The following is a 17,082-nucleotide window of genomic DNA, read 5'->3' on the forward strand; positions in this document are numbered from 1 at the left end:
ATTGACTATTCATTGTAATGCTTTTAATTACAAAGAGAAAATCTTATGAATAACTTTAAACTTTGGCAGCTTAGTATGAGTATAATTATTTAACTAGGAGGTTGGTATCAATCCGATTCGGAGTGGAGTGGGATTGTACCATTGACCTGATCCCCAGTCAATATTAGGATTTTTGTACCCTCATCAGCACGTGTTGCATTCAGCCGCCTTATTCTTATTATACTTGTTATCAGTTAAACCTGTTATTATCTATAACAAATAGTGAAGTACACATATCCCTAACTATAATGTTTCTAATCAGAAAGCCTTAAGATAATGCTAAGTGGTATTCTTAATCTAAGCCAATTTCGCTGGTCTGAAGACGTGACAATAACTTTAAAACCAGGAAAGACCGTTGCAGACTCGTCTACACACAATATATACAAATTTTAAATATTATGAATTTTTTGGCCAATTTACCCTAATATTTAACCATTTTATAATATGTTATATATAGAGGTCGAACAAATTCATTGAATACTGTAGCACACTATACATACAAAGTGTGTCTACGTTGTTTTCGGTGTACCCTCTCGATCACTTCTACTCTTATATTTGACTTATACGATTACACTTCATTTTACACCAAGCTCACAGTCATAAAATTGTGATTATACGCATTTATGAAGGCCTCATAAAAGTGTGCTTGAATTTGTGATCTGCGATTTTGCGGTTATTAATTTAAAATGGCAAATATACTTCGAAGACAACACCCATAAAGATAAAGTGAATTTGATTTTACGTCAAAATTTCATGGAAAAGTTCAGTATTCTCTGCTTGGCGTACACTAAATTAATTAAAGAAATTGTTTGTGAAGGCATGATTTCTGGGCCGATTTCTCTGATAAGAACGGCGAAAAGCAATGGAAACTTTTCTGCAAGCGTCACTGTCTGACGTGAATGATGGGTGGGTGTAAATATTACCCCTAAATAACTATTTGCCGTCTATAAATTTGCTGATTGGTCGCAATTTTCAATTTAATATTTTCGCAAGGTTTGTATCTTGGCTGACGCGTGTGGGGTGTGGTGAGTTTCGGTGCCTGGCATGTTGTGTTTTTAAGCGGTGCGCCCGCGCATCCAAACAATTTCGAATTCATTCCCTTTCCAAACTTGGGATAGTGCAATAGAATTAAATCGATGAAGAATTTGCTATATATATCTATAAAAAATAAGTTCTCTAATTAACTTTCTTATACTTAAACATTAAACTTGTATTAAAACGTATAGAATGTAAAAGTAAAATTTTCGTAAGCTCATAAAAGTGAATTTCTTTTTAATAATTAGCAACACATTTATTTAAACATTTAGCTAATATGCATGTTTACTTTTAAACATTAGTTCTGTATTATTTGATTAATATAAATGTGCGCTCTTCGCATGAATTTATCTCTCTGCCCCTCTCTCTTTATAAATCGCGCTCTTTCTGCGCCATCGTTTTTGGTGCCTTTGGCTTTTTGCTGCCAAATGCGGTCGCGCAGTTTTTGTCGTCGAGTCAAAGTGCGCGGATCACTCCTCGAGTGAGCTAACAATTCCTGCCGAATTGAATTAAATATTTGTTAAGTGCAAGTTTAGGTGTTAGTTGTTGTTGTTGCCGTTAAGTCGAGTTCGTAAGCAGGTGCAAAGTTGCCACAGTGAGCTAATAGCAAAACAAGGTAAACTTCTAATTGAAAGTGATCATGAAAATGCATAGTACATAAACATTAAATGGGCATATCAAAAAAAAGAACATTTCAACATAAAATATATATTATTAAGGTTTTTGATTAAGTTTAGATTTAATCGAATGAGTTATCCTGCAATATTATCCTGTTTATGGTGTATTTATGAACTTGTAATCGATTTATTTAGATTTAGTTTTCGAGTTCAATATCAACTAATAAAATTTAATCGCTTGAATAGTTAAATAGTGACAACTTTGCTAATTTTAAAGTTTCTCAAGTATACTTTAAAGTAACTAAAGTTTCTCCCTGTGCACCGAAACTAATACTGTAATACCGTTTTACATTTTGTTCTACCCCCCTTACTTCACAATTTATCAAATTTACTTTGATCTGTTTTCCTCTTGTTATAATTTTTTGAATTTTGCGAGACCGCACCCGCATGTGTCAATCGTAAAAATATAACAATTTATGCACAATTTTTACTTTTGACCGCCAGCACGATTCTGAGTAATTAAAAGCCGCGTATATAGAATGTTAGTCTTGCGAAAAGATGTGTATTTGAAAATTCATACATTTGGGACATTTTATTGTGCTTTTCATTTTGAAACCAGCGTTGCGTGAAACGATGCGGTCGTGCGATCTGTTTAAGCTTTTAAGATTTCTATATCTTTTGGTATTGTGTTCATTGGCTAATTGTTAATTAGGTACGGCAATGCCATGATCCGATGATATGGTAATGGGTCTTACAGAGCTTGGGGCATTCAGTTCGCTTCATATCTGACACTTGTGATTGATGGGTTGACCGCAGCAATTTTCTGGTCTCTGATTTGGTAATTGAAGTGGCCCGTCCAACACCAGCCGGGCTTCACTGTGGCCCCGAACACGTGTGGGAGTTTGGGCTATTAACTCTGCAATTGCCTCTGTGTGTGTGTGGTTTCCCCCCACTTTTATCGCTCCTGCCCCTCCCACGTTCGGCGTTGCATACAAATTTAAGGCTTAAGTAAGTTTTATGGCTTTTTAAGTGACAAAGTTGCGGCAAACAATTGCAAATGTCTATATCGCCAAATGCCATCAGGCGACGAACGCAATTGGGGCTGGGCCAGATACAATAGTTCAAAAACAAAGAAAATGAAGTCCAGTTGCCGGATTTCAGGCAAAGTTAACTACTAGTTCCTAAGCTTTAATAGTCTGCATTACATTGTTGTCCCTTAACTTTTTCAAATAACACTAGAATAGGTGGAGATCAGGTGACTGCCATATTGGTAATTACTTTGATGCCAATAAATGCTTCTCAAAACGGCAATAGTATCGCAAACACTTGAAAAGTGGTCAATATAATTTGTATACTCGCTTTTAGAGTCCATAAAATACATCATGAAAGCAAAGCCAAAGATATTAGCTCATCGGTTCCAGAAACGAGAGATTTATACTCGCATTATCTGCATGTTTTTAAATTAATGACGAATGTCTTTGTGTGCGCCGATTTTTCTTAACGACATTCTTCAATATTTGCATATAATAAAATTTTATTGGAACACATTTTTAGCCGCCTCTCGGTTCAATTCGGCGAGAGTTCAAGTTCATGAACCCCTTGTTCATACACGTTTCGAAAGTCACAAAAATGCCTCGAATGACGAAAATCAGCCCGAAATGCGTTGAAATGCATTCGACTTTGTTGTGTGTGCGAAAATATGTGTGAATTATGTGGATTTTGTTCTCGCCGTTTGTGCTAATTTGTTGAGCAAACTTTTACTTTATTGTTCGGATATTATGCGAATTGGCACGGACCCACTTATACACCGCCAATTAGCCACATTTGTTGGCGCGCTATTGAAAATTCCAGAATTGGTGTGGGGTATATTGGGTTTCCAATTATAAAACAAGCTTATCATTCATAAATTGCGGCCCGAAATAATCGCAAAGCAAACTTTAATCAGAGCCGATTAATTGCTTAGATTTTTGATTCTAGGACCCAGCACCTTGTGGTGGTTCTACACCATTTAACCATTCTCATTAGCTGCAAAGTGATAATCAGCACCTGTGAATCCGCACTACGGAATGTTAGTTAGTAGCTGGCCAATTAAAGCATTTCATAGGAACTAATAGAGATTATAATTACATGCTCAAATTGTTGAATCCGTTTTCACAATGCATGATTAACGGGCGATGACAAATATTTGAACTCTCAGGTTTTTACCCCGTTTTTCTTGAGCCTCCCTCCAGTCAATGGAAATTGTTGTGTGGGCAGATTTTTCACTCTATGGCCAGGCATTCCACTTATCCGTGGGCCCAACCTTAAGTCAACACAATTACTATTTGATCATCCAGCGCACCCCCTGCACCTTCAATTAAGGAATAGAACTCGCTTTTTCATATCAGAGCACTTGAGTCTATTGGCTGATATCGATATGGGGCTCATGCTCGTAGATGACGCAAATGAAACACGAAATTCATTAAGATTGCATTAGAAAAGTAAATACTCGACGTGATGAACAACTTGAATGCTTTGCGAGCATAGAAAATGGGAATTAACATTGAGCGCTCACTGATTGATTACCGAATGGAATGATATATGCAATATAAATTATTTCATACATACTCGTATGTATTTTCAAAGCTCTCGATGTTCTTGAAGTGTGTGGGGGCATGGCCAACAAGTCTTAGCCCATTTTTGGGCCTGTTCGTGACCGCATTGCGCCAAATAAGAAGAGCTAAGCAAACGCTTTCCACTGATGCCACTCTAGAACACTCTAAAAAAAAACCAGGCCTAATCCCCCAGCGGCTGCTTAACCCACTGATACCCCCTTAAAAACTCAATTACGAGTTCTGTTCACTCCTCACGGCGCTGTGCTCAAATATTTACATCGCTTTTATGACTCGTTGCCAATTAAATATTATACACTTTGTTTGTTTAATATATTCTCACATGCAGCTACAATTGCTGATAAGCTGGGAGTCGTCGAGTTGAGAGGAGGATTGCCCAACGGCTGCCTCCAGTTACCCACTTTTAATGACACTTGCTAAAGTTAAGCATTAAATAAATAAGAGATTAAGCATTTTTGGAACACAAGCCGAGAGTTAAATGAAAACGCCTAGACTTTTCTAATTGAAGACCAGACAAAAGTGTCGGCCAATTAGGCAACGTGACATTCGCAGCGGAAATGCAGATTGTCAAAACTGTCACCTAAGGCCAAAACAATATCGCACCTTAAATGAGTGATAAAAGTGTCTAAATACCTGCTGAAGTCGGACAATTGTCCACTTCCATTTTCAAACACATTTCCATTTGCATTTTGGATTGCCATTAGCATTAACTGCCAGACATCGTTCACTGATTTTTCCGTTGGCTTTTTTTTCAGTCCGTCAGTTTTAGTTGGAAAGCGAAGCCAAGAAGATGGGAAAATTCGAATACTCACTGGGTCTCAATGAGGTGAGTTCAAATCACATACAGACAAAGTTTAATGGAAATACCAGTCAGTTAATAAAAATAACATTAATATGGCTGATTTACTTATTAATGTGTCTTCTAGCTCAAATCCAAGGAGCTGCGATTGTGGCAGGCCCTGATTGGAGAGTTCCTGGGCAACCTGATCCTCAATTTCTTTGCCTGCGGCGCATGCACCCAAATTGAGGATGGCACCTTCAAAGCCTTGGCTTTTGGCCTGGCCATTTTCATGGCCATCACGGTGAGTTGCTTCTTAATCTACGAAATTATTAATACATATATTAAACTATATTTCCTTGCAGATTGTGGGCCACTTGAGTGGCGGTCATGTGAATCCTGCCGTTACCGCTGGAATGTTGGTCGCAGGACGAATTAGCTTGATCAGAGCCTTTTTCTATGTGGTTTTCCAGTGCCTGGGTGCCATTGCCGGAACTGCAGCGGTTAAGGTAGGCATGACATACATATATCTCAGTGAAATTATTAATAATATATATTACACAACGAACTACTCAACAAATTCTATTTTTTAACACAATGATTGAGTTATACCACACTCAATAATATAGATGTCGTCATTATGACAAGAAAACTATTTTAAGCTTGGATTTTACATCTAAGAAACAGCATTGCTTAATGCTTGTAAATGACTCAATCAGAACTTCCAGCTTTGAAAATCAAATCCAAAATGTAGCCAAATAAAAAGAAAGAATATTAAAATGTTATTGGACTATAAATACTTACTTGTTGTAAGATGATTGTTTGCAATGACCTTAAAGTGACACATATGTACATACATGTTATTAAGTTTATTATTTTGATTGCTTCACATCCGGTTGCGGTTAAAAACGACTTGTGTTCTTACCATTACTTTCTTTCGTTGATACGGGTACGTCAGTGTCAATAAAGTATTTTGATTAAATACTCTTTTCCGGTTCCGGTTTAATTTTGTATTAGAAGCTAAACATTTTAAAAAACAACTGAACCAGCAGAATTAACTTCAAATTCAAACTTCAAACTTCAAATCGAATAGTCAACAAAACTAACGGCTATATTTCATTTTTCAATTATGATATCTAATCTAATCTATCTATCTATATCTAATGGTTTTATATATATATTTATTGTATACCAACCCATTAGATTCTCATCGATCAGGACTATTATAATGGCCTGGGTCACACCTCGCTGGCGCCCAATATCACCGAGCTGCAGGGCCTGGGAATCGAGTTCTTCCTGGGACTCCTGCTGGTGCTCGTCGTCTTTGGGGCCTGTGATCCCCACAAACCCGATTCCCGCTACACGGCGCCCCTGGCCATCGGAATGGCGGTGACTCTGGGTCACTTGGGCACCATCCGGTACACCGGGGCCAGCATGAATCCCGCCCGCACTGTGGGCACCGCCTTTGCCACCGACATCTGGGCGTCGCATTGGGTATACTGGGTGGGTCCTGTGCTGGGGGGCGTGGCTGCCGCCCTGCTCTACACCCAGGTCCTGGAGGCGAAGCCCGTGCCGAAGGTGAACGAGGCATCCGAGAAGTACCGAACGCACGCCGATGAACGCGAGGTGAGAGTCAGGTTGATAAGCGCCTGGAGCGAGGAGTCCTTCTACTGATCCGTGATTCCGCCCACCCATTATACACACACACACACACCCATCACACACACAAACACTCACTCACACTTGCATTGTAAATACTCCCGAACTAATTGATTTCAGGGATGCAAACCGTACCGCAACCCAAACCATTTGCCATATATCTCGCTTTACTATAACTTTCAAATGTGTTATGTTTTATCGCTTTAGCAGCAGATATTCGTATACTAAAGCTATTACGACCTGCACTAATCTAAACCGCTTTTGTGAACCGAATACCATTGGTTTAGAAACTCTTCAATCCTATCAACCGAACCCGTCCGCCATTTCGATCGGTTTGCATCCCTGTTTAATTAGCTAACTAAATGTTGTATTATTGCAATTTATTTACTTGCAGATGCGCAAACTGGAGGGAGCCCGCGACTACGCCTAGATATAAGGAATCCTATGCGACTCGAATCTAGGGATACAGATGAGATCTGTGTGTTTAATGCATTCATTTCAGTGTCTAACATACCCATGTCGTGTTCTTCTGCATTCGTGTATATTTATGTATTTATTCATGCAAAGTTCATTTTTAATTAACTAATATTTAATGTGTAAGCTGCCCTAAAATGCAATCTACAACAAAATTACTTGTACTCTCATGTGTTCACAATAAAGTGGAAAACATTAACTGAAATAAACTGATGTTAATCGATGATGTATCTTAATAAAAAGCGAAATATATCTAAATTAGTTCAAAATAAATTGGTACACCCATGAAATATTTAAAGCACTTTAATAAAATATGAAATAAAATATAGCTAGCTAAAATTATCATTGGTTTTTCAGCTTCTAAAAGAGCGCCATGAAAAGCTTATGTTGCAAGCTTTTCGGCCGAGTTTCCCAACACTTGGTATGTGGAAAAGCTTCTTGGCAACATACGGCAAAAGCGTCATGCGCCAAATCTGTCAAAAAGCGTTAAGGGAAAATCGGAAAATCCGCAGTCGTCTCCGTCGTTGGCAATGTCGTTGCGTGTGACCTGCTAAATAAATTACAAAATTAACAAATTAAAAACGGCTATCGACACAAATTATCAACAACTTATTGTTCAACAATTGATAAATTATTCGAATTAGTGAATTAAACAATTGGCAAGTGTGCACAGTTAAGTGAAGGGCCAGATGAAAATCAAGGCGAAGCGATGCACTAAAGTGTTGTGGGCCAAATCAATAGAAAAGCAGTGAAGGAAAAGTCACCAATCGACGGAAAAGCGACCGAGACCACGGCGAGGGTCGAATGCAAATTGCAGTAGACCTCGGTAAGGCTAAGAACACAAGTTGGCCGAGTTAAGCTGGCCAATCGATTCGAGAATCGGGACCATCTTATGAAACAACGGCCCAACCGAACCGGAAAAGTGTGAAACGAAAGGAAAGGAAAAGTGAAAAGTGCTGGGAAAAGTGGAGAGGCTGCAGCGTCGTGTAAACACAGTCGCACAAAATCAATACTCGCGTGTGTCTGGGCCAACGAAAAGCAGGCAGTCAAACCCAACATGAACGAGGACTCTAATTCGTTTGGCCAGTAGTAACTGGGTCTAAAGGCAAGTAGTTAAACGGTCCAAAGGTCTAAAAATACGACATTCGAAGCCCTGCTCTGCACTTGACCCACTATGCAATTAGCTCGTTAGAGCCATTAAAGCTTGATGAATGGAAGGAAATGTGATCGGGAGCTATAATCATCGCTAAAACGGTGGCATTGCGCACACTTGTTGCACGGGAACCACAATGTGACCCACTTGCATGCATGCCACACACAAGTCAAAGTCATTTTTGCTTTAGTGGCTTCCATATTGGCAAGACTTTATTCTCTAAACTGGGTGGTGCGAAGACAAAACCTTAACCTGAAAAGATCGATACACCGGGTGCTAGATAGTGCTCCCCCTATATCAAAGGGGTATATTAGTTTGCAGTTCAAGTTAAAAACAGGCATTTAATAAATCTTTTATCAATATGAATTTTAGAAATTGAATATACTGAACTCAACGGCTAACATCTGGTGCAGCACATAATAAATTTAAATACTTAAACTAGGTAGCAAACATGTTACCTGGCTTTTGGATATCCTTCTAATACTCCTATATTCAAATTACCATCCTAGAAATCGGGCATTAATAAATGCGTCAGCACTTGCTATGTACAAATGTAAACAGCAATATTTGTAATAGGTATCCATTAGTCAGTTATTCCCATTCATTTTCAGTCGCTTAAAGAATATTCTTAGCAGTGAGTGGCATACATATAAATATAAATAGTTTTGTCTGCCGCTCCGCTCGCTTTTCTGGTCGCCCGCCCTCGCAGCATTTTGACACTTTGCCAAAGTTCAATGCAAAAAATGCCACAATAAATTCAGCCAAACCGAAACCAAAAAAATGTGTAAAATTCAGAGCGGCGTGTGAAATGTGAAATGTGGAAACCGAAAGATATGACACCGATGGTTAGCATTCGAAAAGCCGGTCAATCCCCGGGTGCCAAGAAACCATTGACATCAGCAGTAGCCATGACTTGAACTCATCCGCCCCATGGAACACCAACACTCACACCCATTGACCTAGAACACTTATTAGAGGTTGTGCGACTCTATTTTTAGAGCCATATTTTTGATCCACTTATATCTATGCGGTTATATATACGCCACATATTTATATTGTCATATTGACGTACGCATGTGAGGCTGTTCCGTGGCAACTTAAAGTGTCGCCATAAATTCGTGCACCACAAATCATATTGATCGAAACTCATGGATCGACCCTCGCCCGTTTGCACCATTAATGCGCTATAAAACCAGTGTTGGTCTCAGTTCGGGAAAGTGTTAATCTTCGTGCTTCCCATTCTATGGTGGGAAAACTCTGGGGACTTAAAATTTGATACTTTTAAGGAGGGAAACTTGCTGGAATTTCATGAATTTCTAATTCAAATTTGGGCGCTGATCGTGTATATAAATAAATAACACAATATACGGGGGAAGGAAAATAAAAGAAGAAACCATAAAGCAAAGAGAGAGTGTAATTTTGATCTATATTACTAACAATATAATTACATATAATTTATAATTACTTTTAGTGACGGCATTATAATGCTTCGCTACAGGAAGTGAGTGCAAATTGCGGACAGCAGATAGTATAAACTCAGATTTTTTGGCCCACTCCAAGTAAGCTGCAAAGATTATTAGACATTTAAAATGATTACTGAAATAAATAATTGCAGGTGGGTGGCAAGGCGGAAAAGCGGCAAGATGTGGACGCAGAGAAATGCAGTTGGCAATTGGCTGTTGGTATTAACAGGTAATCCCTTCACTCATCCATCCTCACACACATCAAACAAGCACTCAGATTCAGTCCGAGAAATAATCATCAAATAATAATGAACAAAGATCAACACCTAATCGAATTCAGTGATAAACAAATGCCATATATAGTATGTAAACTTTTAGAGAGCGATATATTTATATTACATTTCTAAAAAAATAAAGAAATTTAAGGGAGATAGTGTAGGGAAAACAATATAGCAACGATTAAATACATTAATAACTAGTTTGATTTCGATTTGATTTAGAAAGTGAATCCCGTTAGGATATTCTCAACTGACAATTCCATAAACATACACATGTGTAAAATATTTTATTATATACACCAAGTAAAAAGAACCGCATAAATGTGAATAAGTTGCTCGGTGAGTTCCAATTAAGTGCAAGCTGATCGATCAAACTGAAATTGTTTAGATGAGGCACCGAGATGATTGATTTTCATTTGTTTAGCTGCTAAGCCATTCACAATTCAATTGAATTTGATTGAAATCATTTTTACATTATTTTTATTTTTCATTTTCCATCGGTAACAAAAAAAATATATATAGTTTTTTTGGCATTGGCAAAATTCGCTACCACCGATAATTGTTTTCCAAGTAAGTTTCGTTTTGCGTATGATTTCCCCATTCGATTTGAACAGAATTGCCTTCAGTTTTTGTACTAATCTAAAAAGAAAATAATCCCCTGTAAAAACGTGAAAAGCAATTGTTGCGTTCGATTTGAGTTTGGTTTGGTTTTCATTTCTGGTTTCGTTTCGTACGTGCCGTTGATTGTAAATGCCGTTTTATATCGACTGTAAGCAGCTGTCTGTACTCTATACATTCTATCCACCCATATATATTGCATATTCCTGGTCACATCCAACAACAACACGTATGCGTCTTGATTTGCAGTGGAGTTCACACCAACATGTAAACGTAATTTGTAAAAAGTCTTTCCTCTTTGCCTTTTACAACACTGTCACCTCGGTAAGGGTCATATTTGAGAAGGTGGTGGAGTCGAATGATGGATTCGGAACCTTGTGTGCGGTGTAAACGTAAATCCCAACGTGTGTAGTTTTGACATTTCACCACCAACTAATACTGTTTTCTCCTAAAACTTACCCAAAGTCAGCTGATAACTCAATGACAGGTACAGTTGTGATTGCTCGGGAGAATGCGGGATCGGAACAAGCTGAGGGATCAACTGTACCTGTCTGGTGCCCACTTAACCCAAGCCCCTTGATTTTGTATCTTTGGTTTGTGCTCCTTCTACTGCCCACTTCTACTTTGCTCTCTCTCTTCCATTATTTATTTGCAGCCGTTATCGGATTTATAACTTTCATATGGATTCCGCAGACCTCAGCAGAATGTCAAAGTATGAGTCCATTGCCTTTCCAAACCAGAAACCTTTTGCTTAAACCCATCGATTACTTTTTTGCCAAAATATAAAAAATAAGAGTCATGCATAAGTATATGTACAATTTATTTCTAACTCGAGTCGGTTTATTTCGAGTTCGCCATGAATAAGGAATATTTTTGGATTATCAGTGTTACTCAAGATCTTATCGTTTTCGTATTCAAAGCTCGATCTACCGATATATTAAGGCTATCTCGTTTATTCCTAAATCTATGCCACAAATATCCATTCAGTTCTTTGGGGCATCCCCATTACCTATTTCCTAACTTCACTTAGTTAGTTTGCACTTTTTCTCTAGTTTGTTTGGCACCAAAGCTTTTCGACATCCCTTCTTTGTTTAGTCTTATTTTCGTAATACCCTCTAAAAATTCATTGAATGAGGTTCAAATCTGTGGTAAAGAGCGTTTCGGAACAAAATAGGCCAAACTTAAAACCTAGTTAAAAATCTACAGGATCACAGATCTGAAACAAACTATACCCGGAATAATAAGATTTAAATAATATTTACCTCTGTACGCTTGTATGTGTATGCCTGTATACTTCATATGTGCGAGTGCGAGCATGCTTTAAATTACACTTTGCCATAAAATACATTCCCAGTAAATCCGTAGACATAAATGTTTATTCTGTTTTGTACATTTTTGTTTGCAATGTAGTTCAGTGAGAAAAAAATGTTTGTTCAACACTTAACCAATTCAAAAAATTCGCAAGAAACCACCTGCTAGTTTCCAAAATGGTATCGATAAATGTTTTCTGCCTGCTCTTTGTTTGCGTTTGCAACTCTTGGCTTGCTTTTGTTTGTTGCACGTTTTGGCATTCCTGTACCCAAACTAACCTAACCTCAAACTAAATCGAAGATCAACAGAGGAGCGTACTATATTCAGAAGTTGACAATAACAATATATTTTTTCATATAGCGCGATCGATTTATTGCTATGAGTGCGACTCCTGGACTGATGCCCGCTGCAAGGTAGTACACAACAATGGATGTGGGCTATATGTGAATTAGTCTAATTAATGTATTTATGCAGGATCCTTTCAACTATACAGCCCTGCCAAGGGACCAACCTCCCTTGATGACCTGCAACGGTTGCTGCGTGAAAATGGTGCGGCATCAGAGATCACGTGAGTACTAAGCAGCCCCGACACAACTGTACCGCCGGACTTGGGACGTGACTGTACCTAGATGTCTGCCCATTGTCAATTGATTATCCTTTAACTGATTGATTGATCGACACCCCTGTGTGTGCGTTTCGCCGTCTTTTTCTCTCTCTCTCTCTTTCAGCGTACGAGGTGGTGCGACGCATGTGTACGTCACAGTTACAGATCAATTTATTCATGGTCGATCACGTGTGCATGATGGAAAGTTCAGGCAATGGACATATGTGCTTTTGTGAGGAAGATATGTGCAATTCTAGTAAAAATTTACACACTAATGGTTGCCAGCTGCATCTCATACCCATCGCAGTGGCAGTATCTTGGCTAATGGGTCAATTGCTCAGCAGATAGAAAGTGTTAGGCTCACCCACAGAAATCCACTGAAATCCACATACTCAGAACATACAGAACATACAACACAGCCAGAGAATACCCTACACACTCACTATCTCTCTTCCTATCTATCTAAGCGTATGATTTGTAGATTGATTTGATTTCATTACGATAACAATTACGATTGATTTGTTTTGGAGCACAGTCTGCAAAGGTCGGACTTCGAGTAGCTTCGATCAGCACCAAGCGAAGACTCGAAAAACCAATCTACGGAATGTGAATCCATACCAAAGCTTCCAAAGACAGAAGGCTTTTTCTTTTTTTATCTATCACACACAGTAAATACACCCTAAGCGAGCTTGGGATGCACAGAGTTCTTGAGATGCGAGTTTAATCGAATCGCATCGAAGTCGAATCCGAATCGAATCACAGTACTCGTATTCGGCATTTGAATTGCATGTTGTTGATGCTAAAGCTGAAGCATGTAGCGCTTAAGTAGGAATCGTAGTGGTTATTACATTTTGATTTCGTTGTTACTTACATTTGTAAATGCCCCGACCAGAGGGATAAACCAAAAACCAACGCCAGTAATCGGTTCACACTTTAATTCGTTTATAGACTTACTTTGAACATTTGTCTAAATCATATGTAAACTTGGAATAACTCGACCCCAGACACACTGTGTATATAGCCAGCCCCAAAAACATCAAAGATCATCCCAAAAGTATTGCAGTAACCAAGTGGAACATTTGCTCATCTTGTTTATTCCAAAGTCGGAGGAAAACTCCATAATGCATAAACGTTACTTTGTTGTTAATACTCTGTATCCTAGATCTTAGCCATTAAGCTGTACTCTCGGTTCTCGCTTGGACCCCAAAACCAACTAAAATCCCACGCATCATATCACGTACCGAAGCAACAATGAGACCGAACTTTGGTGACCTATCGATCTTAGAGTAGAACCTGCCACCAGCACCAAACTGTATAAAGTACCAATCACCCTGGTCCCTTTGGTTTATGTTAACAAGTGATAATTAGATTGTAAGTAGAAGACCTAGTTCCCAATTCCGATCCCAAGCCCTAGACCCGTAAAGAACCCGTATCCCTCATTATGAAATTGAAATTGAATCAATTCTCATTCATGCTAGTGATAGTTTTAAATCGAATCGAATCGGAATTATAGCTTATATAGTTTATTATTTAAATTTTTGGAATTTGACTTAATATTATGAATGAATAGTTATGATTATCATCTCGACTAGAGTATTCGACTTGAAGTTTTGTATTCTAAGCGTAAACCTTTTCATTTGTATAATTGAAGATTGGCTAATAAACAACCATTTTTACCATACGTATATTTCTAGTAAAATTTACTCTCAACCGTTGCTCTTACTTTTTAGCTTAAATTTGCTTTATCTACTTGCTACTCACTTAACCAACTTTTCAACAATCGTGCACTTTTGCCCACGCATTTGTACAATACTTAACCTAGACTTGGCTTTAGTTTAAAAATGCTTACCAAAACTAACTAAAAAAAACAATAGAAAATCCGTATCCGTCCAACAGGGAAGCATGAGAACTAAATTCGTTGCTTGGGCACAGGTAAGTCACAAGCCAAGAAAAAAACATACAAAAATTACAAAAGTCAAGTACAGTTGCGCACCGTTTTCTTAGTTCGATCTTGCCTCGCTCGTAGATGGATGGGATATCGGATTCTAGCCGGCCTATCTTGGTGGTTCACAAACACACTTTCACTCCTTCCCCGATCCAGCACCCTCCTGCCTCCCTCCCGCTCCAGAAACCCCAAAACACTTAGCGAAATTCCCTATGCAATGTTTACACCAATCGTTTTTAGTTTTATTTGTATTATTTCTTGCTTTCCTGGTATGTTGGTTTGTTCGATTACAGATAAACTTATATATTTTAACCACAAATATCTTAACGATTTTGGTTTGTGAATGTTGACAATATTCTTATAACCAGTATTTGATTGATTGATTGACGGTTAATGCGTTCGAAAGTTTAAACAAAAAACATAAATCGAAAAAGGCAATGAACTTAAAAAGAAACACACACGGATTTTGTAGTGCACAAATAACATATTTTAATTTAGTACTTTTTGTAGTTCCAACATCTATCTCAGCGCCAACATACTCTATATTTCTCTTTCTCTGTATCTCCTCTATCTCTCTGTGTATCTTTCTATCTGTTCAATTATCTTTCACTCTTATAACAACTAACTTTGATCTTAAGAATCTTTTTACTAACTTTCTTCCAAAACAGAAACCACATAGAACTCTTTCACTAGAGCAACACCTGTAGCATATACTAAACAAATCTATAAGAGTACACAAAATCACAGATACACTCACTGAATGTTAGCGAAATATATACAGAAAGGACGATACAGTTACAAAATTAGCTATGCACTTAGAGAAACACACAACAAACGACTCATGAATATACTATAAACCAATGGTGAATTTTTACTACTTGTAGGCGCGTTTTTGAACCATAATATTAAATCCGTTTGAACAGCCCGATAATGCTGGGCTTTAGCTTCACATCCATAGATTCCTCACAATACAAAAAGCACTAAATTAATATCAAAGATCTTACCAATATAGCGAAATGCTAACATAATGGATTATTGGTATTGGTTGATGAATATTGCAAGGAAATGAGAAAACCAAAGAGACACAAAAAGCCCACAGAACCAACTCTCTAGAAGAATCAGCAGTCGCTTTTATGTTTTAATTTGAGTTATGGTTTAGTTTTCGGTTATGATTATCCATCATGAAAATAGCAGATAATTTAGATTTTAAATTGACTTTACACCTCAGCTCACCACGCACACATCTAAATTGTACTTCCCGCCACTCACCTCAAATCGCCATTTCACCCACTCACCCCAACTCACCACACCAAGTGGCGCACGCGCAGGAATCTCTCGAAAGGAGGCTAAGAAATATTAATTCTGGAATATGCTAAAATTATAATGAAGAGCCATCCCCCTGCGCACGCCTCTCTTTTCCACCACCAACAAGGTTGCGCAGCCGCGACAGAGAGACTCTCTTCGCTCTCTCGCAGCTGCGCCACGCCCACCACCCACAGCCACCCACGAAAATGGTGCTTTTTCACATACGACACCACTGTCTGACTATATTTTTCATCATGTACGCCATCGCAATCCATGCCACAGTGGTCGCAATGCCGCGACAGCCGCTCCACAAGTGCCACCAAATACTATTTTATTTGTGTATTTATTTTCTCCGAAAATGAATTCTCTTGCACTTTGTGGGCGGCAGGCGCGCGTGCATTGCCGAGCATCTGAAACGTCGAGGGTAGATATGAAAATATCGGGCGCCGCCTGTCACCGGCGAGTATTACCCAATATAAATCGCTTTTGGCCACAGGCGGTCGCCGCCCCAACTGTAATTGTGAACGTCCGCGCGGCCATTGCCCAAAAATGATTACGTAATACGATCGAACGAACCGAATGAATGAGCAGCCAATGAACTAAGGATACGAAAGCAGCTGAAAAACCGTTGGATGTTCGGCGCGGGATCTTGGCAAATCGAGCTTCTTCTGCTTGGGGCTTTTCAAGAATAAGGCTTTGAGGCTTTCTTTTTACTAAGCAGGTGCTTCCAACTTGCTTTGCTGGACAAATACCCGACATAAGTTACCATTCAAAATCGCTTGGCCAAATCAGCATTACCCCTACAAATTGTTAAGGACTAGCGAGTATATATTTTAATTGTATTCGAATATAAATTGAGCAAACTTTAAGTCAACGAGCACCTTTGAAACTATCAAGACATTGTAACCAGCTAATAAACAAAGTTAAGCAAAACAGCGAGTACGAAAAGCCTTGTAAGAGATTATAATAAAACAAAAGCATTTAAAGGAAGTTACAGAGTGGAGATATTATTATTTGTATGCTGTATGCACAAGTTTAATTTAAAGTAGCCAAATAAAATTTGAAGCTATCCAGCACAAAAATAAAACAAAAATTGTTTTACTCATTTAATAACTATAAATATGATGTCGGCTGTCCAGCAAACAAATTGTAAATATAAATTTGAATTAACAATTTTTTTTTAAATTCCGA

The 17,082-nt window shown here is 38.4% G+C and overlaps 2 protein-coding genes across 5 annotated transcripts; both read left to right on the forward strand.

Moving 5' to 3' along the window:
• The first annotated feature begins 1,506 nt into the window (after positions 1-1,506).
• LOC6608676 (aquaporin AQPcic) lies at positions 1,507-7,487 on the forward strand. Of its 3 annotated transcripts, XR_004361324.1 has the most exons (7): positions 1,507-1,690; positions 5,059-5,129; positions 5,230-5,385; positions 5,447-5,590; positions 6,285-6,707; positions 6,948-7,072; positions 7,135-7,487. XR_004361324.1 is itself a non-coding variant. In XM_002033369.2 (6 exons), exons 2-6 carry the CDS (start codon positions 5,094-5,096, stop codon positions 7,168-7,170), a joined length of 795 nt encoding a protein of 264 aa, XP_002033405.1. In that variant the 5' UTR covers positions 1,508-1,690; positions 5,059-5,093; the 3' UTR covers positions 7,171-7,487. The 3 variants fall into 3 exon arrangements, 2 of the variants coding, with proteins under 2 accessions (XP_032570873.1, XP_002033405.1); XM_002033369.2 differs by lacking the exon at positions 6,948-7,072 and having other exon boundaries at positions 1,508-1,690; XM_032714982.1 differs by lacking the exons at positions 6,948-7,072; positions 7,135-7,487 and having other exon boundaries at positions 6,285-6,777.
• A 208-nt stretch (positions 7,488-7,695) lies between these two features.
• LOC6608677 (protein quiver) lies at positions 7,696-16,881 on the forward strand. Of its 2 annotated transcripts, none has more exons than XM_032714983.1 (7): positions 7,696-8,040; positions 9,839-9,926; positions 9,983-10,059; positions 11,382-11,438; positions 12,398-12,450; positions 12,512-12,605; positions 12,766-16,881. In XM_032714983.1, exons 3-7 carry the CDS (start codon positions 10,011-10,013, stop codon positions 12,987-12,989), a joined length of 477 nt encoding a protein of 158 aa, XP_032570874.1. In that variant the 5' UTR covers positions 7,696-8,040; positions 9,839-9,926; positions 9,983-10,010; the 3' UTR covers positions 12,990-16,881. The 2 variants fall into 2 exon arrangements, with proteins under 2 accessions (XP_032570874.1, XP_032570875.1); XM_032714984.1 differs by lacking the exon at positions 11,382-11,438 and adding an exon at positions 10,631-10,678 and having other exon boundaries at positions 7,697-8,040.
• Positions 16,882-17,082: the final 201 nt, after the last annotated feature.

This window comes from Drosophila sechellia, chromosome 2R (assembly GCF_004382195.2).
Source record: "Drosophila sechellia strain sech25 chromosome 2R, ASM438219v1, whole genome shotgun sequence".
Classification (NCBI taxonomy): domain Eukaryota; kingdom Metazoa; phylum Arthropoda; class Insecta; order Diptera; family Drosophilidae; genus Drosophila; species Drosophila sechellia.